Source organism: Oncorhynchus kisutch, linkage group LG24 (assembly GCF_002021735.2).
Source record: "Oncorhynchus kisutch isolate 150728-3 linkage group LG24, Okis_V2, whole genome shotgun sequence".
Lineage (NCBI taxonomy): Eukaryota > Metazoa > Chordata > Actinopteri > Salmoniformes > Salmonidae > Oncorhynchus > Oncorhynchus kisutch.
Window position 1 is genome coordinate 5,522,849 of NC_034197.2, and position 26,084 is coordinate 5,548,932.

General features: G+C 42.4%; 1 protein-coding gene across 2 annotated transcripts in view; it reads right to left on the reverse strand.

The window, feature by feature from the left end:
• LOC109869460 (phosphatase and actin regulator 3) overlaps positions 1–26,084 on the reverse strand; it is a 64,203-nt gene that overhangs the window by 13,597 nt on the left and 24,522 nt on the right. For both annotated transcript variants that reach the window (XM_031803477.1, XM_020459637.2), the window contains exons 2-7: positions 19,651–19,815; positions 13,619–13,783; positions 12,602–12,820; positions 11,491–11,710; positions 10,596–10,837; positions 8,469–8,622 (exon numbers count right to left, since the gene is read on the reverse strand). In XM_031803477.1, the coding sequence (XP_031659337.1) occupies positions 8,469–8,622; positions 10,596–10,837; positions 11,491–11,710; positions 12,602–12,820; positions 13,619–13,783; positions 19,651–19,807 (1,157 nt within the window). In that variant the 5' untranslated portion in view covers positions 19,808–19,815. The remainder of the gene's footprint in view (positions 1–8,468; positions 8,623–10,595; positions 10,838–11,490; positions 11,711–12,601; positions 12,821–13,618; positions 13,784–19,650; positions 19,816–26,084) is intronic.

Consider the following 26,084-nt stretch of genomic DNA (forward strand, 5'->3'; position numbering starts at 1 on the left):
GTGAGTTATCTTCCACAGTGATCCCTCAGGACTCCAAGTCTTGGTCCTGGAAGCCCACTGTGTATGCAGGTTTCAGTTTCAACCAAACAATCACGTAATAACCAGGCTTAATTCAACAGTCAAAACTAAGACATTTAGGGGGAGAAATGTTAGATGTATAGCGGTCCCCTAAATTTTGTTCAACAGTTCATCTCAATGGTCCTAATTCAGTACACATTGCCTACAGGACACACGGTTGTTCTCCAAGACCAGGATTTGGTGACAGTTCTTTACACACACAAGACAGAATTTTGCAGAAGCAAATGGCAGTGCACATGACCATTGAGCAGTGAGCATAATATTTATATTTAAAATAGACAGGAAAGCATATTATTCGACAGAAGTTCCAAATACAACTTGCAATTGCATTGTGTGCATCGAATACATCCATTTAAATGAAAAATAAAAATTGCTTTATGCGCAGATTGGTGGTCTTTTGTGTGACTAGCCTACAATGGTGCTCTCAATGTGACCTTCTTCTCCCCAGACAGCTCCACATCTCACTCCCATGCTAGAGGAACCCCCTGTCTTCACAGAGCACACTGCCTGGGGCCTGGGGCTCTTACGCAAGCCGGAGTCATGCTGCTTTGCTCTGACCTTTTACATAAGGTGTTTGTTTGCAGCTGGTAGTGAATTGTTTTTGTTGTCCAGTGACAATATTACACTTTGAGGACCCTGTGGTCCGACGGGAACTAAGAATAGCCTGAGGTTGATCGTTTCCATGGGTCTGACTGTTAAATATTTTTCTTGAAGATGAGTAGCACTCAACTGTGAGTTGTTACATGGCTGGTTACATAACATGATGGTGTACCTCTAGCTTGACAAAATGGTGATGAGCAACACAGCAGTTATAGTTCTTAAATTCCTTCACATTCTGTCCTCGTACCAAAATGTTTTGTTTTTCCACAAATAAGAAACCATACAGTACGAGAACATTCTCTAAATGCTTTTGTTTAGAGAAGTGTGATGTATCCACATCCATAGTGTCCCGCTGGCCTGTACATAGCTAAGACTGTTACTGGAAGTTCGAATTCTAATAACTTCCTGTGAGGGAATGTCTTGTGTGTGGTTGGCACATACAGTAAACCAAATCAGTACACAAACACAAATGAGGCAAAAGAAAACAGGAAATTCAGGATTCCTGATTTCTTATCTTTAACGCTCCAGGAACATTCTTGAAATCAAAGATGTTTTGCTCTTGAGAAGGAATCTGGGTATTTCACCACCATAGTGAACCACATTCTAATTGTATGACTCAGGTCCACAAATGAACCATATTTCGAGTTTGCAGGATCTTACTCGTATTGGTGATGAAATCTCTCTTCCTCCACTAGGGATTGGTTTGGTCAAGACCTTGATTAGTTCAATCAGCTGGTTTAGCACCTGGCCGCTGTAAAATTAATCCAACACAATAGAGCGACTGATCCGGGATCAGGATTGGCCGAGTCCAAGCATCAATTCCAAAGTATGTACAAAACAATGTCAGATTGACTGACGGACGCAAATCAAGTCAATGCAAGCCAAGGAGGTAATCCTCCTAGATCAGATCGTCTTTCTCACCTCCGCTCTAAACCCTCCACTGTTCAACATTACATAACCACTACCTATTACCACTATTACATTTTCATCCCTTCCTAACACTCATTGTTCACCGTTCAGACTCTCCACTCATGGACATTCATAGGTGAAAAATCTGTCAATGTGCCCATGAGCAAGGCACTTAACCCTAAGTCACTCTGGAATTTACTGTATTTATATTGACATTCATATGCAATCAATATCAATGGTGTGGTCTTATGTCCCGAAAGAGCCTTCAGGTTAATGTCTTACATCCAGACCTGGGTTCAAGAACTATTTTAAATCATTTTTCAAATACTTTATTTGTGATTACCAGTAGAATAGATCCAGACCTGCAAACCCTACCCATATGGCAGGCATTTTAAAGATTTCAAATAGTATTTGAACCCAGGTCTGCTTACATACATTCTAGGGCCGCCCAACTCAACTGGCGGACCGTGGTCCAGACCCGGACACAAAGAACCGGACAACATTGCATTTTGTCATATAAAAGTCAATCCATTGTTTCTAGACAGCTTTTTTTAAATCAACGCAGTGGGCCTCTAACTCAGCAACCTCTTTTTCTCACTCTCTCTCTCTCTTTCTCCCGAAGCAACACCCGTCTCTACTAGTGCCCCGTCTAATCCAATCAAGTGGTTATATGCAAATACAAGAGGCCACGTTTTACCCAATCACATTAATCCAAATATCCTCTGCGGAACCTTGGGACAAGCAGGCGGAAATAAACAGAAAGATTTAACCGCGGTTCAACTGTAAATATCACAGACAGGAGCTTAGTTACCTTTATCGTTCTTAATATGGCTGAAAAAAGTTGACTGAAAACCGTATATTCAAAGGACGGGACAGTATTCATTCTCCCCACAACTAAGCACAAAACCAATGTGCCTGATATGCAGTGAGTCCATAGCTCTCGTGAAAAGTGCCAATGTTAAACGCGATTATGGCACCAGGCATAATAAATTCGATCAGACTGAACACGGAGGTGAGAACAAACAACTCAAATCCCAATATGAGAAGTCCACTAAAGTCCTTGTCAATTCCCTTACAGCCCAACAACATGCAATGGGGTGTTCACTGAGGATAGTTTGGGTTTGGGGAAAAGGAAAAATAATTCAGACGCTGAGATGGTAAAAGAATGCACATGTGTGAAGTTGCTGACACCTTGCTTTAAGGTAAACAAAAATATGACCTCGGGGAAAGATCAAACAGATCCCACTGTCAGATTCCACAGCAACGAGGAGAACTGAAATATTAGCTGAAGTTTTAACTTCACAAGTTGATGAGGCCATTCAGAATGCACCATGCATTTCATTAGCTGTGGATGAATCAACAGTTAACACTGATAATGTCCAGTTTCTGGTGTTTGTCAAATTTTATAACGAAACAAAGAAGGAATTCTGTGAGGAGCTGTTGGGCTTAACACATCTGGAAGCACACACACGGGAGAGGATATCCATGAGGTCATCAAAGGGAAGTTGACAAAAAGGGGGAGAGATTTAAATCTGTTTTAATTTAAGGGGCTTTATGGGAAACATGTTTACATTGCCAAAGCAAGTGAAACAGATAATAAACAAAAGTGAAATAAACAATAAAACATTTAACAGTAAACATTACACTGACAAAAGTTCCAAAAGAATAAAGACATTTCAAATGTCATATTATGTCTATATACAGTGTTATAATGATGTGCTAATTAAAGTACAAAGGGAAAATAAATAAACACAAATATAGGTTGTATTTACAATGGTGTTTGTTCTTCACTGGTTGTCCTTTTCTTGTGGCAACAGGTCACAAATCTTGCTGCTGTGATTGCACACTGGTATTTCACCCAATAGAAATGGGAGTTTATCTAAATTGGATTTGTTTTCAAATTCTCTGTGGGTCTGTGTAATCTGACGGAAGTATGTGTCTCTAATATGGTCATACATTTGGCAGCTCAATTTCCACCTCATTTTGTGGGCAGTGTGCACATAGCCTGTCTTCTCTTGAGAGCCAGGTCTGTCTTCAGTGGCCTTTCTCAATAGCAAGGCTATGCTCACTGAGTCTGTACATAGTCAAGGATTTCCTTAATTTTGGGTCAGTCACAGTGGTCAGGTATTCTGCCACTGTGTACTCTCTGTTTAGGGCCAAATAGCATTCTAGTTTGCTCTGTTTTTTTGTAAATTCTTTTCAATGTGTCAAGTAACATAATTCTATTTGGCCCTAAATAGAGAGTACACAGTGGCAGAGCCCCAGGACCAGCTTGCTTAGGGGGCTCTTCTCCCGGTTAATCTCTTTGTAGAATTTAACGTCTCTTTTCTGGATTTTGATAACTGGCGGGTATTGGCCTAATTCTGCTCTTCATGCATTATTTGGTGTTTTACGTTGTACACTGTGGATATTTTTGCAGAATTCTGAATGCAGAGTATCAATTTTGTGTTTTTCTCATTTTGTGAATTCTTGGTTGGTGAGTTGACTCCAGACCTCACAACCATAAATGGCAATAGACTGTAAACTCTCTTTCCAGACTCATATCAAACATCTCCAATCCAAAATCAAATCTAGAATCGGCTTCCTATATCGCAACAAAGCCTCCTTCACTCACGCCGCCAAACTTACCCTAGTAAAACTGACTATCCTACTGATCCTCGACTTCGGCGATGTCATATACAAAATAGCTTCCAATACTCCACTCAGCTAATTGGATGTAGTCTATCACAGTGCCATCCGCTTTGTTACCAAAGCGCCTTATACCACCCACCACTGCGACCTGTATGCTCTAGTCGGCTAGCCCTCGCTACATATTCGTCGCCAGACCCACTGGCTCCAGGTCATCAATAAGTCTATGCTAGGTAGCCTTATCTCAGCTCACTGGTCACGATAACAACACCCATCCGTAGCACGCGCTCCAGCAGGTATATCTCACTGGTCATCCCCAAAGCCACCACCTCCTTTGGCTGCCTTTCCTTCCAGTTCTCTGCTGCCAGTGACTTGAACGAATCGCTGAAGCTGGAGACTTACATTTCCCTCACTAACTTTAACAACATCAGCTATTTGAGCAGCTAACCGGTCGCTGCAGCTGTACATAAGTCCATCTGTAAATAGCCCACCCAATCTACCTACCTCATCCCCATATTGTTTTTATTTACTTTGCTGCTCTTTTGCACGCCAGTATCATTACTTACACACCATCATCTGCTAATCATCATCTGCTCATCTATCACTACAGTGTTAATCTGCTAAATTGTAATTACTTTGCTACCTATGGCCTATTTATTGCCTTACCTCCTCATGCCATTTGCACACACTGTATATAGACTTTCTTTTTCCTATTGTGTTATTGACTGTACGCTTGTTTATTCCATGTGTAACACTGTGTTGTTGTTTGTGTCGCACTGCTTTGCTTTATCTTGGCCAGGTCGCAGTTGTAAATGAGAACTTGTTCTCAACTAGCTTACCTGGTGAAATAAAAATATATATATCTTTTTTTGCCAGATCCTAATTGGTATGTCGAATTGTATGTTCCTTTTGATGCCATTGAATGCCCTTCTTGCCTTGTCTCAGATCGTTCACAGCTTTGTCGTAGTTACCTGTGGCGCTGATGTTTAGGCCAATGTATGTATCGTTTTTTGTGTGCTCTAGGGCAATGGTGTCTAGATGGAATTTGTATGCGTGGTCCTGGCAGCTGGACCTTTTTTGGAACACCATTATTTATGTCTTACTGAGATTTACTGTCAGGGCCCAGGTCTGACAGAATCTGTGCAGAAGATCTAAGTGCAGCTGTATCCTGGAGGGCAGGTAGTTTGACCCCGGTGATGCATTGGGAAGGCCGCACCACCCTCTGGAGAGCCCTGCGGTTGAGGGTGGTGCAGTTGCCGTACCAGGCGGTGATACAGCCCGACAGGATGCTCTCTATTGCGCATCTGTAAAATCTTGTGAGGGTTATAGGTGCCAAGCCAAATTTATTCAGCCTCCTGAGGTTGAAGAGTCGCCTTCTTCACCACACTGTCTGTGTGGACAATTTCAGTTTGTCTGTGATGTGTACGCCGAGGAACTTGAAGCTCTCCACGTTCTCCACTGCGGTCCCGTCGATGTGGATAAGGGGGTGCTCCATTTGCTGTTTCCTGAAGTCCACGATCAGCTCCTTTGTTTTGTTGACGTTGGGTGAGATGTTATTTTCCTGGCACCACACTCCCAGCGCCCTCACCTCCTCCCTGTAGGCTGTCTCGTCATTGTTCGTAATCCGGCCTACTACTGTTGTGTCGTCTGCAAACTTGATGATTGTGTTGGAGGCGTGCGTGGCCAGGCAGTCATTGGTGAACAGGGAGTACAGGAGGGGGCTGAGCACGCATCCTTGTGGGGAGGATCAGCGAAGTGGAAGTGTTGTTTCCTACCTTCACCACCTGGGGGAGGCCCATCAGGAAGTCCAGGACCCAGTTTCACAGGGCAGGGTTCAGACTCAGAGTACAGACTCGAGCTTAATGACGAGCTTGGAGGGTACCATGGTGTTGAATGCTGAGCTATAATCAATGAACAGCATTCTTACATAGGTAGAGTCCTCTTATCCAGATTGACAAGTGCAGTGTGCAGTGTGATGGCAATTGTATCGTCTGTGGATCTTTTGGGGCGATAAGCAAATTGAAGTGGGTCTAGGGTGTCAGGTAAGGTAGAGTTGATATGATCCTTGACTAGTCTCTCAAAGCACTTCATGACGAAAGAAGTGAGTGCTACGGGGTGATAGTAAATTAGTTCAGTTACCTTTGCTTTCTTGGGTAGAGTAACAATGTTGGACATCTTGAAGCATGTGGGAACAGTAGACTGGGATAGGGAGAGATTGAATATGTCCTTAAACACTCTAGCCAGCTAGTTTGCACGTGCTCTGGCAGCTAGGGATGCCGTCTGGGCCGGCAGCCTTGCGAGGGTTAACACGCTTAAATGTCTTACTCACGTTGCCCATGGAGAAGGAGAGCCCTTGGTGCCGGTTCACACTTTCAGTTTTGCGTGAATGGACCACGTCGGTGGCACTGTGTTATCCTCAAAGCAGGCAAAGAAGGTGTTTAGCTTGTCCGGGAACAAGATGTTGTTAGAACTTGGTAACGTTTTTCTCAAATGTACTTTTTTTTAAATCCTCAGCTACAATAAATGCAGCCTTAGGATATGTGGTTTCCAGTTTGCATAAAGTCCAGTGAAGTTCTTTGAGGGCCGTCGTGGTATCGGCTTGAGGGGGAATATACACGGCTGTGACTATAACCAAAGATAATTCTCTTGGGAGGTAATACGGTCGGCATTTGATTGTGAGGTATTCTATGTCGGGTGAACAAAAGGACTTGAGTTCTTGTATGTTATCACAATGAGTAGTTAATCATGAAACATGCAACCCCACCCATCTTCTTCCCAGAGAGATATTCATTAATGTCTGCACGATGAACTGAGAACACAACTGGCTGTACAGACTCAGACAGTATATCCCGAGAGAGCCATGTTTCTATGAAACAGAGTATGTTACAATCCCTGATATCTCTCTGGAAGGAAATCCTCGCCCTGCGCTGATCAACTTTATTATCCAGAGACTGAACATTAGCGAGTAAAAGACTCGGAAGCAGTGGGTGTTGTGCGTACCTCTTTTCCGCCTGCAGTGTTTTGGGACAGCCTCTGGAATCAGTTAAATTGCCCTGGGGGGTACGAACAAAGGATCCGATTCGGGAAAGTCGTATTCTTGGTCGTAATGTTGGTAATGCTGGTGAATTATCTCCAGGGAGAACTTGTCCACTTCCCCAATCTTCTGGTGCAAACGCAGGGAGACAAAGCTGTTCCCAACCATGTTGATTTCTTCCAGAAGCTGATGGATAACTTCAAGGCTTGCTTTAATGATTTCACTTTGGAAGAGAACTGCTTCTGCTCATTGTCAGAAGAAGCAAAACAGATCTTCAGGTGGGTAAATCACTATAAATGGAGTGATGGACCCTGTCACATTCTGGGAAAGATAATGCCTGCAGCTGATGTCCATGTTCTCAAGAAACTGGCACTAAATCCTGACCATGTTTGGCTCAACATACAGCGTTTAATCAGCCGTCTCCACAATTAACTTCATTAAAAACAAGTACCTCACCAGGCTCACCAATGAACACCTGCACCAGTGTCTGAGTTGCTCTCACACCATTTGTGCCTAAGTTCAAAGCATTGGCAGGAGACAGAAAGTGTCATTTCTCTCATTAATGCAGGACAAGGCCCAGAGTGACTTATACATGAATATTGCATGGCCCACAGTGACGTTCTGTGCATTAAGATTATAATTTTTGTTCAACTTTTTTTTTTTTTACGTTGTTCTTCAGAAAACATGCACTTTATTTTATTTAAACGTTTTGTTCCTCAGCAATGTTGATGCAATTTTGCGCATGTTTACATTTGAAAGAAATTGTAATTCATTCAAATTCTTAGTCATTTAATGTACATTTTATATAACAACATGTTTCCTAAGTCCTAGATGACTATGTTTGTTACTACGCTGTACCACAGTGCTGATAAAGGACAATATCCATCCGTACCTTTGCCATCTAGGGAATTTGGGTCACTGGACCTTCTCAATTAGTAGTACCCCAGTTCTAGGGTAGGAAAGATGTTGAAGAGGAAGAGGTGTCATAGAGGTCGGCCTACAGGATGTGATCTAGATGGGATTTTTCTCAATTGGCCTTTTTGGCATTCCTTGCTCCTTGCCTCCTTCCCAACTATATTGGACAAGAAGGTCCAAGGTCCCTTTCCTTGGACCTTCTTCTCCAATGCCTTTTGAGAAAAAGGGGTGACGAGACGATGTGAGGTGTTATGGAAAGATGAAGTGAGAAAGGAGTGGGTGAGGAGAGAAGATGACTACTTACTTGGCGAGTTTCATCTCGATCTGCTGGCGTATATCCTGACGCTCCTGTTCGGTCCGTGCCGGGAAGATATTCCGGTCTTCCAGCTCCTCCTTGCTGGGCCGATTCCGAAGCTTCACCGTCAACAGCTCCTTCCTTAGCCTGCGAGGTAGTGTACCTGCACACACACACACACAAACGACATCAGCGATCACTTCAAGATCACTCTCACAGGACAGAAACCTAACCTAAAATCACGTGGACCTCTCAAGTTTAGTCCATAATGCCCAACAAAAAAAACAAGCTTTTTACATTTGTCAGATTATTGTGTCTGCCATTTGTGTCTGTCTGTTTTCCCCCAAAAAGTTTAACACAGGAGTTAGAAAGTTAAAAAATTAAAGTCGATTTTTGAATTGTTATACAGTTGAAGTCGGAAGTTTACATACACTTATGTTGGAGTCTTTAAAACTCGTTTTTCAACCACTCCACACATTTCTTGTTATACTATAGTTTTGGCAAGTCAGTTAGGACATCTACTTTGTGCATGACACAAGTCATTTTTCCAACAATTGTTTACAAACAGATTATTTCACTTATAAGTCACTGTATCACAATTCCAGGGGGTCTTGTTTGCATACACTAAGTTGACTGTGCCTTTAAACAGCTTGAAAGATTCCAAAAAATGATGTCATGAATTTAGAAGCTTCTGATAGGCTAATTGACATCATTTGAGTCAATTTGAGGTGTACCTGTGGATGTATTTCAAGGCCTTCCTTCAAACTCTGTGCCTCTTTGTTTGACATCATTGGGAAAATCAAATGAAATCAGCAAATATCTCAGAAACCAAATTGTAGACCTCCACAAGTCTGGTTCATCCTTGGGAGCAATTTCCAAATGCCTGAAGGTACCACGTTCATCTGTAAAAACAATAGTACGCAAGTATAAACACCATGGGACCACGCAGCCGTCATACCACTCATGAAGGAGACGCGTTCTGTCTCCTAGAGATGAACATAGTTTGGTGCGAAAAATGCAAATCAATCCCAGAACAACAGCAAAGGACCTTGTGAAGATGCTGGAGGAAACAGGTACAAGTATCTATATCCACAGTAAATAGAGTCCTATGTCAACATAACCTGAAAGGCTTGCGGCCTTTCAGGTTATGTTGACATAGGACTCTATTTACTGCTCCAAAACCGCCATAAAAAAGCCAGACTACGGATTGCAACTGCACATGGGGACAAAGATCATACTTGGAAATGTCCTTTGGTCTGATGAAACAAAAGTAGAACTGTTTGGCCATAATGACCATCGTTATGTTTTGAGGAAAAGGGGGAGGCTTGCAAGCCGAAGAACACCATCCCAACCGTGAAGCATGGGGGTGGCAACATCATGTTGTGGGGGTGCTTTGCTGCAGGAGGGACTGGTGCACTTCACGAAATAGATGGCTTCATGAGAGAGGAAAATTACGTGGATATATTGAAGCAACATCTCAAGAAATCAGTCAAGTTAAAGCTTGGTTGCAAATGCGTCTTCCAAATGGACAATGACCCCAAGCATACTTCCAAAGTTGTGGCAAAATGGCTTAAGGACAACAAAGTCAAGCTATTGGAGTGGCCATCACAAAGCCCTGACCTCAATCCTATAGAAAATCTGTGGGCAGAACTGAAAAAGCGTGTGTGAGCAAGGAGGCCTAAAAACCTGACTCAGTTACACCAGCTCTGTCAGGAGGAATGGGCCAAAATTCACCCAACTTATTGTGGGAAGCTAGTGGAAGGCTACCCAAAACATTTGATTCAAGTTAAACAATTTAAAGGTAATGCTCCTAATTGAGTGTATGTACATTTCTGACCCACGTGATGAAAGAAATATAAGATGAAATAAATAATTCTCTCTACTATTATTCTGACATTTCACATTCTTAAAATTATGTGGTGATCCTAACTGACCTAAGACAGGGAATGTTACTAGGATTAAATGTCAGGAACTGTGAAAACTGAGTTGAAATGTATTTGGCTAAGGTGTATGTAAACTTCCGACTTCAACTGTATATTGCTTGGGAATTAGTTTAACAAGGGGGATGTCATTAATCTATGTTGTTCATTTGGTGGATATCATTGTATGCGATCTTTCCTTTAAGAATGGACACACCGGAGATGACAGAGTCGTTCCAGTCGTCCTGATCATGGGGGAGGCCCGAGCTGTCGGAGAAGCACTGGTCCAGCCGCACGTTCTCCTTGTTCTCCTCTGCCTCCATCTTCCTCTCCGCTTGGTGGAGCCAGTCGACAAAGCCACCACCCGCCACCGACTGATTCTCCGAGCTGGAGGAGCGAGAGATCCGCCCGTCAGATCGCCGCCAAGGGGGCGAGCACGGCTCAGCAGGCCCATGCACACTGAGGGGACACGGGAGGGAGGAGGGAACGTGGGGGTTAACAGAACAGGGGGGGTTAATGGATGGGTGAGCAAGGCAGTGCAGGTCTTATGGGAGGTAGCATTGGGTCAATTTGAAAGGTAACAGGTAGGAGTTAACATGGATGGGTGAGCATGTGGTGAAGATACCATAGGAGTGAACACTGGGTTCTTCAATTATGGGATAGTGAAAATGCAACATGGCAGTAGTAAGCTAATTGGCTGCAACATCACTGAAAGGAATGATGTTGAGGTTAGATGTGGGGTTGAACATTAAATAACGCTTTACTCAACACCAGTAGGTATAATGCCTTATGATTCAGTTATAATGCATTGTAAGATATGAGAATGTCTAGTCGCATGTGTGACAGTGTTTATAATGTCTTATCATCGTCTGATAATGAGCCTGACTAAATACCAGCCATTTTGAGTCAGTGGAACTGTTGATACAGAGACCTAACATATTATAATAAACTTTATTTTAAGACATTATAAAGGCTCATTATTGCTTATAACAAGTTAAAGAATTCTACCCACAGGCATTAAGTTTTACCAAACATTAGAGACAACATGAATGCCCTGTCACATGATGGAGAGATTATATGGCTGTTTGCTGTGAATGAGTTGTGCCCCTCACCTTTCTTGCCGATTCGCCTTTGAGGCAAAGGCTCGTTGTAGTTCTTCCATGATACAGCTAGGGGGCATTGGAGGGTGCATAATATTGGTGAGGTGAGGAGACCCTGAGGGGTTGGAGTGGGGCCCTCGTAGGGACACCATGGGGGCCAGGCTCTCGGGAACCCTGGAGGGCTCCTTAGGCAGGAAAGAGTTGGCCAAGTGTGAGGACACAGGGGATGGGTCTGAGGGGCAAAGAAAGACAAAGGTCAGGTATCTACTGTATTTGATCTTTGCATGTGCCAGCACCAGCCGAGCAAGCCGAGTTCGGAACAACTGAATGTATGGGTCTTAGAAGTCGTTTTCAGAATCAAACATGCTTCCCAGAAATAACATGGACCATGTTGTAGAACGTTTGTTTTGATTGCCGATGTTTTGCATTTATCAGAGTGCCATCAGGTAGCCTGATTGCAGATGTATCCATGTAAACAGGATTATTAGGGAAATCGGCCTCCTTGCAAAGCATGTAAACGCTTTAATTTAACTATTATATTTATCTGACTATCCACCATAATCGCATGCTCAATGTGAATTTTAAAAACTCTTACTCTCGTGGTATATGTGGTCCATCCTCTTCATGCACAGATGTGTGATCCTTTGGTGTGTTGTGTACAGTATAGGTAGCAGATGTCAGCTAGTTAGCTGTGTGTGCTAGTAGTACCCATCATGCCATGACAAAGTAGTATTACCCTCAGCCAAACAAAACTATTGGTAAGGTAATGGTAGGAAGGAAGCATGCTAGCTTTTGTAGTTTTGTGTCATTGGTGATGTGAGATTGAATCCTGGTCGGCCGTACATGGATGGTCTCCGTCACATGTTTTTGGGTGTTTATGTGCTTGTACATGTGGGGTTCACACTATCCTTGTCTGAGTGTGCAGTGCAGTACATGTGTATGTATTTGCAGGCCGATGTGTTTTGGCATGATGCTCCCTTCCTAATTATATACTCCAACCGGGTTAATTCCATTTCAATCAAATCCAATTTTTCTCAATGCTTTTCAATTAGGAAAAATTGGAATCTTAATGAGCTCGATTCGAATTGACCCCTACCCTGATACACTACACTCGTCTACTCACCCTCGCTACTGCTCAGCTGTGGCATCACCGGTTTGGCCGCTACTGGAGGTGGCGTGGTTCCTCTAGGTATTTCCTCTTCTAGTCTCTCCTCCGTCTCCTCTATGCCCTCCTGGACCTCGTCGGAGGCATCGGCACTAGGCTGCGCCTCCTCTTCTCCCTCCTCTTCTGTTTTCTGACTGCTCTCCTCCTCTGGCTCACAATCCTCTGGAGGCGCAGCCGCTGAAAGACATTTGTTTAATTGAGTTGAATCAAAGTTTAATCAGGTGCCACCATTTACAGTGAGATAGTTGTTGTCAGTGAATGAACCATGCTATTGTAAGTACCATTCTGGTTGTTTATACATTATCTGTTGCCCCCTAGTGGCTCTTGTGAGTATCATATGGCTAAACGTAACCTACTTTGAATAATTTGTACAGTATAAGAACATGAATAATAAAATGGTGATCTCTCCATATCATAGATCATGTATCTTGAGTTTTTCCTATTGTAAATACTGTCAAAAGTTTATTAATAATTGTTCACAATTATAAAGAAAAAATAAAATAGTGGTTAGAAGATATATTTTGAAAGTCTATATAGTCCCTTTGACATGCCTATAAACTATTATCAAATATAATATTCCATGGCCCTCTGTAAGTTTGATTACTCTGAAATGTGTCACTGGCTAAAGCAATACGGTTGATGGTAGACTTCACGGCTCTCCTATCCTGTGTCAAATAATGAATCTTCTTCTAAAGGAGTACAAAACATAAAAGGCTAAGTTCAGTACATTCAGCTCATATTCATAATTTGATTTAGAATCCAGAATGCTGGAGTATATGGCCCAAATAAATAAAAAATGCTTCGCTGTGAAAATACTGAGGACTGTAGCTCCACCTTGCCCTATGACAGGCTAGGAGGTGGAAGTTTCATCATATATACCAATCAAATCCTCTCAGATCTCCATAAGTGCATAATAACCCATAGGATTTAGGATTGGGTCTTAGTTTTCTTTGTAGGGTTGTTGGGCTGTCCTACCTGGCGGGGGGAGTTCCTCCTCTGGGCCCAGGTACTCCACACTGCTGACCGTGAGAGTGGCGCTGAGAGACCCCCCAAAACTCCCCAACATGCCTGTCCCGTCTGAGGAGCCCTGCAAGGGGGAGCCGGGCTCGGGAGAGATGCACCCACTGGACAATGCCACATCTGCAGGGAGACAACATACAGGGCTTAGTCTGCAGTATTCTACAAGTTGTACCTTCTATTTCACGCTCATGGTCTCCATAGCATGACTACATTACATTATTTTCATATTGGGTTTGATTTCAATCACTTTTTGACCACACCCCTTTAGATTTAAACAAAACTTTCCATACATACAGTGCCTTCTGAAATTATTCAGACACCTTGACTTTTTCCAAATTTTGTTAAGTTACAGCCTTACTCAAAAAAGTAAAAATAAAATAAAAACTCAGCAATCACACACAATACCCCATAATGACAAAACAAAAATACCTTATGTACATAAATATTCAGACCCTATGCTATGAGACTCGAAATTGAGCTCAGGTGCATCCTGTTTCCATTGGCCATCCTTGAGATGTTTCTACAACTTGATTGGAGTGCACCTGTGGTAAATTCAATTGATTTGACATGATTTGGAAAGGCACACACCTGTCTATATAAGGTCACACAGTTGACAGTGCACGTCAAAGCAAAAACCAAGCCATGAGGTTGAAGGAATTGTCTATAGAGCTGCGAAACAGGATTGTGTCAAGGCACAGATCTGGGGAAGGGTTCCAAAACATTGCTGCAGCATTTAAGGTCCCCAAGAACAAAGTGGCCTCCATAATTCTTAAATGGAAGAAGCTTGGAACCACCAAGACTCTTCCTAGAACTGGACCGCCCGGCCAAACTGAACAATCAGGGGAGAAGGACCTTGGTCAGGGAGGTCACCAAGAACCTTATAGTCACTCTGACAGCTCCAGAGTTCCTCTGTGATGGGAGAACATTCCAGAAGGACAACCATCTCTGCAGCACTCCTATCAGGCCTTTATGGTAGAGTGGCCAGACAGAGGCTACTCCTCAGTAAAAGGCACATAACAGCCCTCTTGGAGTTTGCCAAAAGTCATCTTAAGGAGTCTCAGACCAGGAGAAACAAGATTATCTGCTCTAATGAAACCAAGATTGAACTCTTTGGCCTGAATACCAAACGTCATGTCTAGAGGAAACCTGGCACCATCCCTACAGTGAAGCATGGTGGTGGCAGCATCATGCTGTGGGGACGTTTTCAGAGGCAGGGACTGGGAGACTAGTCAGGATTTAGGCCAAGATGAATGTAGGAAAGTACAGAGAGATCCTTGATGAAAACCTGCTCCAGAGCGCTCAGGACCTCAGACTGGGGTAAAGGTTCACCATCCAAGGTTTACCATGTTGAGAAATAAGGTGATGAAAGAAATCAGACAAGCCAAGGCAAACTTTTTTATTAACATAATTGGTGAAGCAAAGGGAAATGCTAAATTGGGAGAATGGGAGAATCTAAAAAAGTTAACAGGGAAAGACCATAGTAACACTGCAAAAAGACTAGAAATCATGGTGAATAACAATCTAACACAGGATGCAGTCGAAATAGCAATAGCCTTCAATTCCTACTTTATTGACTCTGTCAGGGTACTGACACAGAACCCCTCCACTTGTTTCTTGGGCTCAGTGCTAGTGAATGACACTCAACCTGTCTTCATCATAAGGGAGGTTTCTGAGTCAAAGGTGAACAAGGTGATTAGCTCACTAAAGAACTCTAAAGCCAAAGATGTGTTTGGGATGGACTCTACCTTTCTTAAAAACTACAAAGAGTCACTCATTGGCCCCATTACTAAGGTCACCAACACATCTATTGGTCTCGGTGTGTTTCCAAGGGTATGGAAGTCGGCCATAATAACGGCCATCTTTAAATCAGGCGACCCTGCTAACGTGAGTAACTACAGGCCCATTAGTATATTACCTGTGGTGTCAAGGGTTGTTGAAAAGTGTGTGGCAGAACAACTGATTGCCCACCTCAACAACAGCCCCTTCACATTACACTCCATGCAGTTTGGCTTCAGAGCGAAACACTCCACAGAAACAGCCAACTGCTTTCTTCTGGAAAATGTGAAGTCCAAGATGGACAAAGGGGGTGCTGTTGGGGCTGTGTTTCTGGACCTAAGGAAGGCTTTTGATACTGTTAACCATGAGATTCTCATCACAAAATTGTCCAAGTTCAACTTTTCCCCTGATGCCTTGAGATGGATGAAATCATACCTTGAAGGCAGAACTCAGTGTGTCAGAGTGAGCAATGAGCTGTCGCCCACTCGTAGCTATGATGTGGGCGTGCCCCAAGGGTCAATACTGGGGCCCCTCCTGTTCAGCCTGTACATTAATGATCTGCCTTCTGTCTGTACTGGGTCTGAAGTTCAAATGTATGCAGATGATACAGTGATATATGTGCATGCAAAGAGCAAACAACAAGCTGCACAAGAACTCACTACTGTAATGGTCCAGGTTACAAAGTGGCTCAGTGACTCGTGTTTGCATCTCAATGTGAAAAAAACTGTTTGCATGTTCTTCACAAAGAGGGCAACAGATGCTACTGAGCCAGATGTCTATGTGTCAGGGGAGAAGCTCCAGGTGGTATCCGATTTTAAGTACCTTGGCATCATACTTGATTCCAACCTCTCTTTTAAAAAGCATGTGAAAAAGGTCATTCAAATAACCAAATTCAACCTAGCTCATTTCCGATTTATACGAAATTGTTTGACTACAGAGGTAGCAAAACTGTACTTCAAATCTATGATACTCCCCCACTTAACATACTGCTTGACTAGTTGGGCCCAAGCTTGCTGTACAACATTAAAACCTATTCAGTCTGTCTACAAACAGGCTCTCAAAGTGCTTGATAGGAAGCCCAATAGCCATCATCATTGTCACATCCTTAGAAAGCATGAGCTCTTGAGTTGGGAAAATCTTGTGCAATACACCGACGCATGTCTTGTATTCAAGATCCTCAATGGCCTGGCTCCCCCTCCACTCAATATTTTTGTTAAACAGAAAACCCAGACATATGGCAGCAGATCCACAAGGTCTGCCATGAGAGGTGACTGTATAGTTCCCCTAAGGAAAAGCACCTTTAGTAAATCTGCATGCTCTGTGAGAGCTTCCCATGTCTGGAATACACTGCCATCAGACACACATGACTGCACCACATATCACACTTTCACAAAATGCTTGAAGACATGGCTAAAGGTCAATCAGATTTGTGAACATGGTCCCTAGCTGTGTGTTGCCGCTCTCCATGTTGTCTGTTGTCTGTAGCTTGTGAGGTGTGGAAACACTTTGTTGCGTTTATGAATTTTGTCTTGCTGCTTTTTGTTTTATGCTGCTCTGTCTGTATGCTACGTCTTGCTTGTCCTATGTTGCTCTGTCTGTATGCTATGTCTTGCTTGTCCTATGTTGCTATGTCTTGCTTGTCCTATGTTGCTATGTCTTGCTTGTTCTATGTTGCTATGTCTTGCTTGTCCTATGTTGCTATGTCTTGCTTGTCCTATGTTGCTCTGTCTGTATGCTATGTCTTGCTTGTCCTATGTTGCTATGTCTTGCTTGTCCTATGTTGCTCTGTCTGTATGCTATGTCTTGCTTGTCCTATGTTGCTATGTCTTGCTTGTCCTATGTTGCTCTGTCTGTATGCTATGTCTTGCTTGTCCTATGTTGCTATGTCTTGCTTGTCCTATGTTGCTATGTCTTGCTTGTCCTATGTTGCTCTGTCTGTATGCTATGTCTTGCTTGTCCTATGCTGCTCTGTCTGTATGCTATGTCTTGCTTGTCCTATGTTGCTCTGTCTGTATGCTATGTCTTGCTTGTCCTATGTTGCTCTGTCTGTATGCTATGTCTTGCTTGTCCTATGTTGCTATGTCTGTATGCTATGTCTTGCTTGTCCTATGCTGCTCTGTCTGTATGCTATGTCTTGCTTGTCCTATGTTGCTCTGTCTGTATGCTATGTCTTGCTTGTCCTATGTTGCTATGTCTTGCTTGTTCTATGTTGCTATTGTTTATATTGTAATTGTTTTTAATAACCTGCCCAGGGACTGCGGTTGAAAATTAGCCGGTTGGCTAAAACCGGCACTTTTACTGAAATGTTGATTAATGTGCACTGTCCCTGTAAAAATAAAAATAAACGACAACGACCCTAATCACACAGCCAAGACAACGCAGGAGTGGCTTCGGGACAAGTCTCTGAATGTCCTTGAGAGGCCCGGCCACAGCCCAGACTTGAACCCGATGAAACATCTCTGGAAAGACCTGAAAATAGCTGTGCAGCAATGCTCCCCATCCAACCCGACAGAGCTTGAGAGGATCTGCAGAGAACAATGGGAGAAACTCCCCAAATACAGGTGTGCCAAGCGTGTAGCATCATACCCATGAAGATTCAATGCTGTAATCGCTGCCAAAGGTGCTTCAACAAAGTACTGAGTAAAGGGTCTGAATACTTATGTAAATGTAATATTTGAGTTTTTATAAATTTGCTAACATTTCTATAAAGCTGTGTTCGCTTTGTCATTATGGGGTATTGTGTGTAGATTGATGAGGGGGAAAATCAATTTACACTCCAATTAGGATAATATGTTAGGTAGCCTAGTGGTTAGAGTGTTGGGCCAGTAACCAAAAGGTTGCTGGATCAAATCCCTGAGCTGACAAGGTAAAAAACATATGTTCTGCTCCTGAACAAGACAGTTGACCCACTGTTCCCCAGGAGGGCATCATTGTAAATAAGAATTTGTTCTTAACTGACTTGCCTAGTTAAATAAAGGATAAATAAAAAAATACTGTATGTATTAATTTGTGTATGGCCACCACCCATTTCATATGATATGTGATGAATTACAATTTGTATTATATGTTACGAATTAGCAAAACATGTACACTGTGTTACGAATTTGCAAAATGCATGATTTGTTACGAATTCTAGCGAGGTGGCTAACGTTAGCTAGCTAGACTAGGGGCTAGGGTTAAGTTTAAGGGTTAGGGTTAGCTAAAAGGGTTAAGGTTAGGGAAGTGGTAGCTAAAATACTAAAGTTATACGTGATGAGATTCAAGCTTGACGTTCGTGCTATACACCCACCCATTTTTGTTCGTGCATACGTTGTAGTTTAGACCCTAATTTGCATCACCTGTGGTGTTTGTGTTGTGCCTGCAATCGGTTGAGACTTATTATACTCTTGAATAGAGAATCAGAGAATGTTAACTTGAAAGGGAATATAATTTGTTTTAAATTATACTGTCCATCTTCCGTAGGAAACCTATTGAAATCATAGAAATATAGATAATAGAATATACATTTGCATTTAAGTTGACATTCGGGCGGGGGATAGACCAGCAGACATCTTGTGGTAGTTTAAAATGTCAATGGTGTACCAGCTAAACTGTAGTGGCCTGAAGTGATTGAAATGACACGCACCCTGTATTCAAGGGTATGCAGCTGTCTCAACCGATGACGTGCACAACACAAACACCTCAGATGATGAAAATTTGGGTCTAAGCTACAGCATATGTGACAATTAAATCCATCAGAGCTTACACGCTAAGAAAATTAATGTTAAAGGTTAAAAAATAAATGATAAAATAGTTTGACTAACCTGATTGTAGTAAGCTTTTATATGATATCAAACCGTTAATATTCTTCATTGATGAAGACATGGATGTCTCATGGTATGGTGGGGTATGCAATATGGGTGCGGTCAAAAAGTGATTCATTTCAAATGGAACGACCCTATTCTGAAATGGCTTCCTTTTTTGTGTCCTTTCTTTCATGATCCCTGATCTGACAGAAATGGAGAGTCCTATTTGGGGTCATGGTAAGTTGAGATAGAGGAAGCCATTTTAAAGATTTGGGGAATTACTCAAGTCCTTTTACTCCTAATCTACTACGCCTGCATGTGTGCATGTTTGTGTAGTTTCCATCTCTCTCTCTCTCTCTCACACACACACACACACACACACACACACACACACACACACACACACACACACACACACACACACACCTGTGGAGCTCTGCTTCAGCTTCTCGTTTTTCTTTTTCCTCCACTTCCAGGGTTTGAAGATGCGCCCAAGGCTGGCCAGCTTGCTGTTGCGGCGGATGGGCGGGGTGTGGACCCCCGACACCAGGCAGCCAGTATGCAGCACCCTCTGATGGTCCATCACCTCCACTGCAACCAGAGAGGTGTGTAGCAGACAGGGAGGATGGATATTAGTTAGCAGTCAATTATGCAAATCATGTCATGTGTCAATGTTCACCCTATATTCATTATGCAAATTAAACCTACTTTTGGCCACAAGGCCACAGGCCCACACAACAGCTGCACTGATGTACACATAGTCTTACTGATGTGTTGTGTTCATATTCAATTGCAAAGAAACAGGGTACATACATAGGAAATATACAATAAACAGACCAGAAAGAATCAAAGCGATAAACATTAGTGTGACTAAACCCATGACAACAGGAACAGGCAGGAGGCAGACATTTTGGTTTCTGTAGTCAGTACAGGCTACAGAGGCTTTCAACAAAACAGGGGGAAAAGGACGGGAAAACCTCACTTCACTGAGGAACTGAGTGTTGTTGGAGTACAGTGGAGGAGAGGGAGGGTGGACAGAGCCCGGATGCCGTGTGCAACATGCCTCGTTCGCTCCTCTCTCTCTCTCTCTCTCTCTCTCTCTCTCTCTCTCTCTCTCTCTCTCTCTCTCTCTCTCTCTCTCTCTCTCTCTCTCTCTCTCTCTCTCTCTCTCTCTCTCTCTCTCTCTCTCTCTCTCTCTCTCTCTCTCTCTCTCTCTCTCTCTCTCTCTCTCTCTCTCTCTCTCTCTCTCTCTCTCTCTCTCTCTCTCTCTCTCTCTCTCTCTCTCTCTCTCTCTCTCTCTCTCTCTCTCTCTCTCTCTCTCTCTCTCTCTCTCTCTCTCTCTCTCTCTCTCTCTCTCTCTCTCTCTCTCTCTCTCTCTCTCTCTCTCTCTCCAAATGCATGGGATGGGATGGGATGTGGGGGAGAAGCGGGCTCTGGAGTTTGACCCCAAATAATGGAGAAACGAGTCAGTTGACCGGCACGCACGTCTGGCCGGCTAACTGTCAACCAGCACACAACGGAATCCAGGTCAAGCCTGAAGACGTGCGGCAGCGAGCACAGCGAGATTAGAGAAAGGAGGAGGGGGGGCATTGCTGTTGCCATGGCGACAACATCCAGATGCTGCAGTCAGTCGGTGGAGAGGAGCCTCCTTGGAGGCAGAGCAGCCCAACTGCATGCAGGGAAAGGGGTAGGCAGCATGGAGGAGGTCAGTGAGTAGAAAAGGGGAGGGGGGGGGGCTAGGTGGGAGGGAGGAGAGGAGAGTTGAGGGGGGATTCTAGGCTGTTGCCATACGGAAGGAGAATCTCCAGTAGCCAATCAGAGCCCAGTAATTCATAATGTATATCAAGTATTTCTACATTTTCCATAGAGGGAAACCTGTTTAAAAAATGGAGTAACAGATAACATTGAATTTGGAGAAAGCTCAGAATTTGTTTCTTCACCGGATGGGGATATATAAAAAAGTGTGTAAAATTTCCATCAGGAAGGAGAATCTCCAGTAGCCAATCAGAGCCCAGTAATTCACATGTGGTGAACAATACAATTTCAATTAATATGCTAATGTACATTTGGATGAATTAAATCCATGTATCGTGTTTAGGAAGCACCCCATTTCTTTGCAGTAATGTACATAATCCACAGTATGTATTAGTCTTCCAGCTGTTACGAGTGTTTAGCCTACAAGTGCTAAAAGTCTGGAAGACATACCCAACCTATCACATTTAGGCTAAATACATTGTGTGTGGAAAAAAGGGAGATTTTATGATTGCAGCATAAGAAGTGTTCATGAGAGTCCAATGATTTTCATAGTAGACTCTGCATACAGTATTCTAGTTTTCACACGTGCTAGCCTACTATAAACTTTAAGAAGGATGTTTTAAATATGAAGAATATAGCAGAAATCCATATTCATTGCAATGTTACTTAATAATAATGAGGATTCAATAAAGAATCCTAGTGTACTAAACTCAGAACTACAGTGGTACTGCATGTCAAGGGGGACCCCACCCCGTTTAACCATGCTGTCAGTGAATTCAAAACCGGAATATTTTTACAGAGAAAACCTGCTCTGTATAGCTCCACAGCTAGTATTTTACTGTGAAAGTAAAGGAGAACAAAGCAAATGTAATTTTAACTGCCATTATGGTTTGCCACTCATGTACATATGACAGGACAGATTCAAAATTCAACATGAAAAAGATTTGAGCTACATCTAACCCTCCTAAAATAATATGTGGTATCACTGCTGCACATCTGATGTCAATACACTCTGTTTTCCTGTGACTCCAGTGTCTCTTTGAATCACGGTAAAGTGCACAATCAACAGAGATATGTGTGACGCTCAGATATATTTTCAAGCATGATTGACAGTGTTGTGAGGTTACTGTTGTACGGTCACAATAAAACGATGAAAAAAAAATACAACTTCGTTTGCATCTTAATATTTTGTAATGCATACCCTGTTTAGTGTGGAAGCTGTGGTAACTAAGAGTTCTTCAAATTGTGTGATTATAGTCACAACAATTGTGCCCTGCTGACTGGCCAAGATGAACTCCCTCACTGTTCACACACTTAAAGACCAGGGTCATGTTCCTACCAAACGGAAGAAAACAGATTGAAACAAGGATGGACTAGTTAGACTTGTCCAATAATAAATGCTGGTTTTCCAATGCAGATCATTAATAAAATGTGTTACGTTGTGTGCGTTAATGAACACGACCCTGCTCTGTGTTTGGTGCTACTTAGCTTGCCTTTCCCTGACATATCTCAGTAATACGTTACACTGAGTGAGATACTGCCAGCTCTAACAAATAATTGCAATTCATTTCCAGCTGTCTCTCTAATGACAAAAGTAAACTGTCATAAAACATGACTGACAGAATGCATGACTGACAGAATGCATGACTGACAGAATGCATGACTGACAGAATGCATGACTGACAGAATGCATGACTGACAGAGTGCATGACTGACAGAATGCATGACTGACAGAGTGCATGACTGACAGAGTGCATGACTGACAGAATGCATGACTGGCAGAATGCATGACAGACAGAATGCATGACTGACAGAATGCATGACTGACAGAATGCATGACTGACAGAATGCATGACTGACAAAATGCATGACTGACAGAATGCATGACTGACAGAATGCATGACTGACAGAGTGCATGACTGACAGAGTGCATGACTGACAGAATGCATGACTGACAGAATGCATGACAGACAGAATGCATGACTGACAGAATGCATGACAGACAGAATGCATGACAGACAAGATTGTAACTAAAAGGCTGTTGTCCTAAAAGGTAGAGTTGAAAGGCTGTTCATAGGTGCAATGACATAAGTAGGCCAAACATATGCCTTATGAGCGTGTTTCAAGGGCATTGTTGAAGGACACTTCATGGTGCAATATCACAGTTGATGGAGGTCACACACACCATATACAGTACACATGGCTTGTAGAGTGACATGTCTCAAATCCTACATAGTGAAAACGAATGGATCCACCAACCTTCAGAAATCAATTCAAAGCTCAGGATCTAGATATTTACATGTAAATTGCTCCATCATGCCCTCTGATAGGCCAGGTGGACTTGTTGCCATATCGCTTTCACCTATCCAATCGTCTCATATCTATCCAAGTGTATAGAGGGTAGGGGCTAGGGATTGATTTGGGATTCAGGGTCTTCTCAGGTCAGCTCTGTTCAAATCCATTCCTCCCACCCCCCTCACCCTCTTCACTCGGAGGACTAACAATGTGCCCTTCAACAGGCCACTTCCTTACCCACTGCCATGCTATGCCATGCCAGCTAACCTCCTCACTTACCCCCCTGGCATTGCAACTGTGCTGCCATCTGGCCATGGCCTACGGGCCTGTCACAGTCTGAGCACACAGCTAACTACCAGAAGAGAGTGAGAGGATGCTTGTGTCTATGCTTCCTAGTGAGCAGCCACACATTGATTTAAGACCCCTGATCTGAGAGAGACTAGCGAGCACCTGCACCACCATTACACAAAGGGAGGTGCAGAGTTCAGAGTGACCCAGTCTTTATGAAGAGTCCATGCTAGCAACTGGTCCCTTATATCTCAGTTATTGCATAGTACTGCCTTGAATGATAACATTGTATAATTGCATCTTTTTCAGATGCCAAAAATCTGAATTATCTGATAATTCCACTAACAGGTCAAATAGGGTTGACCAAGACCAGATTTGGGCTGCTATTTTTTATATATATATATATATATATATATATATATATATATATATATATATTTATATATATACATATATATATATATATATATATATTTATATATATACAGTGCCTAGTGAAAGTCTACACACCCCTTGCACAGTCTTCATATTTTGCTGCCTAAACATTTAATCTAAAAAGGGATTCAATTATTTTTCCTACAGTTCTACACAACCTACTTTTTTTCCCCGAGTGAAAGAAAGCCATAGAACATTTTCCAGATGAATTAGAAGAAAAAATGAGAATGTCTTGATGTCTTCACACCCCAGAGTTAATACTTGGTGGAAACATCTTTGGCAGCCATTAGAGCTGTGAATTGTTTTGAATAATATTCTACCAACTTTGCACAACTCTCAGGGCAACATGTCAAAATTGCTTCCACCAAGGATTAATTCTGGGGTGTGAAGACATATGCAATCAATACATCCTCATTCTGTATTTCTAAGTAATTTGGAAAATGTTCTATAATTTGTCTTTCACTTTGAAAATGTGGAGTAGGTTGTCGAGATAGATAGTGAAAAAATCTAATTGAATCCCATTTAAGATGTTATTTTAAGGCAGCAAAATGTGAAGACTGTGCAAGTGATGAGGAATTGAAACATTTTATGGTTGAGAAAGGTATGGCAAATAAACCTGGCAGCACGACCGATTGGCAAAGAAACTATATATATATATATATATATATATATAATAATAATAAAATAAAAATAAAAATATAAAGAATGATAGTAAAAAGCTTTGGAGCACCTTAAATGAAAAAAAGCTAATTCATCACAAAACCCACTGATATTGCCAAGTACTTTAATGATTTATTCGTTGGCAAGATTAGCAAACTTAGGCATGACATGTCAGCAACAAACACTGACACTACACATCCAATTATATCTGACCAAATTCTGAAAGACAAGCATTGTACTTTTGAATTCCGTAAAGTGAGTGTGGAAGAGGTGAAAAAATTATTGTTGTCTATCAAAAATGACAAGCCACCAGGGTCTGACAACCTGGATGGAAAATTACTGAGGATAATTAGCGGACAGTATTGCCGCTCCTATTTGCCATATTGTCACGTTCTGACCTTAGTTCTTTTGTTATGTCTTTGTTTTAGTATGGTCAGGGCGTGAGTTGGGTGTGTTGTCTATGTTTGTTTTTCTATGAGTTGGTATTTCTGTGTTTGGCCTGGTATGGTTCTCAATCAGAGGCAGCTGTCAATCGTTGTCCCTGATTGAGAACCATATTTAGGCAGCCTGTTTTCACCCTTGATTTGTGGGTGATTATTTTCTGTTTCGTATCTGTACCAGACAGAACAGTTTCGGTTTCATTTCGTTCTCTTGTTGGTTTTGTATTTTAGTGTTCTGAGTTCTATTAAAGAATATGAAAACTTACCACGCTGCGTATTGGTCCTCACCTTTTTCCACCACAGACAACCGTTACGCATATCTTAAATTTAAGCCTACTAGAAAGTGTGTGCCCTCAGGCCTGGAGGGAAGCAAAAGTCATTCCGCTACCCAAGAATAGTAAAGCCCCCTTTACTGGCTCAAATAGCCGACCAATCAGCCTGTTACCAACCCTTAGTAAACTTCTGCAAAAAAAGGTTTGACCAGATACAATGCTATTTTACAGTAAACAAGTTGACAACAGACTTTCAGCACGCTTATAGGGAAGGACATTCAACAAGCACAGCACTTACACAAATTACTGATGATTGGCTGAGAGAAATTGATACATATATCGTGGGGGCTGTTTTGTTTGACTTCAGTGTGGCTTTTGACTTTATCAATCATAGTCTGCTGCTGGAAAAACGTATGTGTTATGACTTTACACCCCCTGCAATATTGTGGATAAAGAGTTACTTGTCTAACAGAACACAGAGGGTGTTCTTTAATGGAAGCCAATCCAACATAATCCAGGTAGAATCAGGAATTCCCCAGGGTAGCTCTTTAGACCCTTACTTTTTTCAATCTTTACTAATGACATGCCACTGGCTTTGAGTCAAGACAGAATGTTTATGTACACAGATGACTCAACACTATACATGTCAGCTACTACAGCGACTGAAATGACTGCAACACTTAACAAAGAGATGCAGTTAGTTTCAGAATGGGTG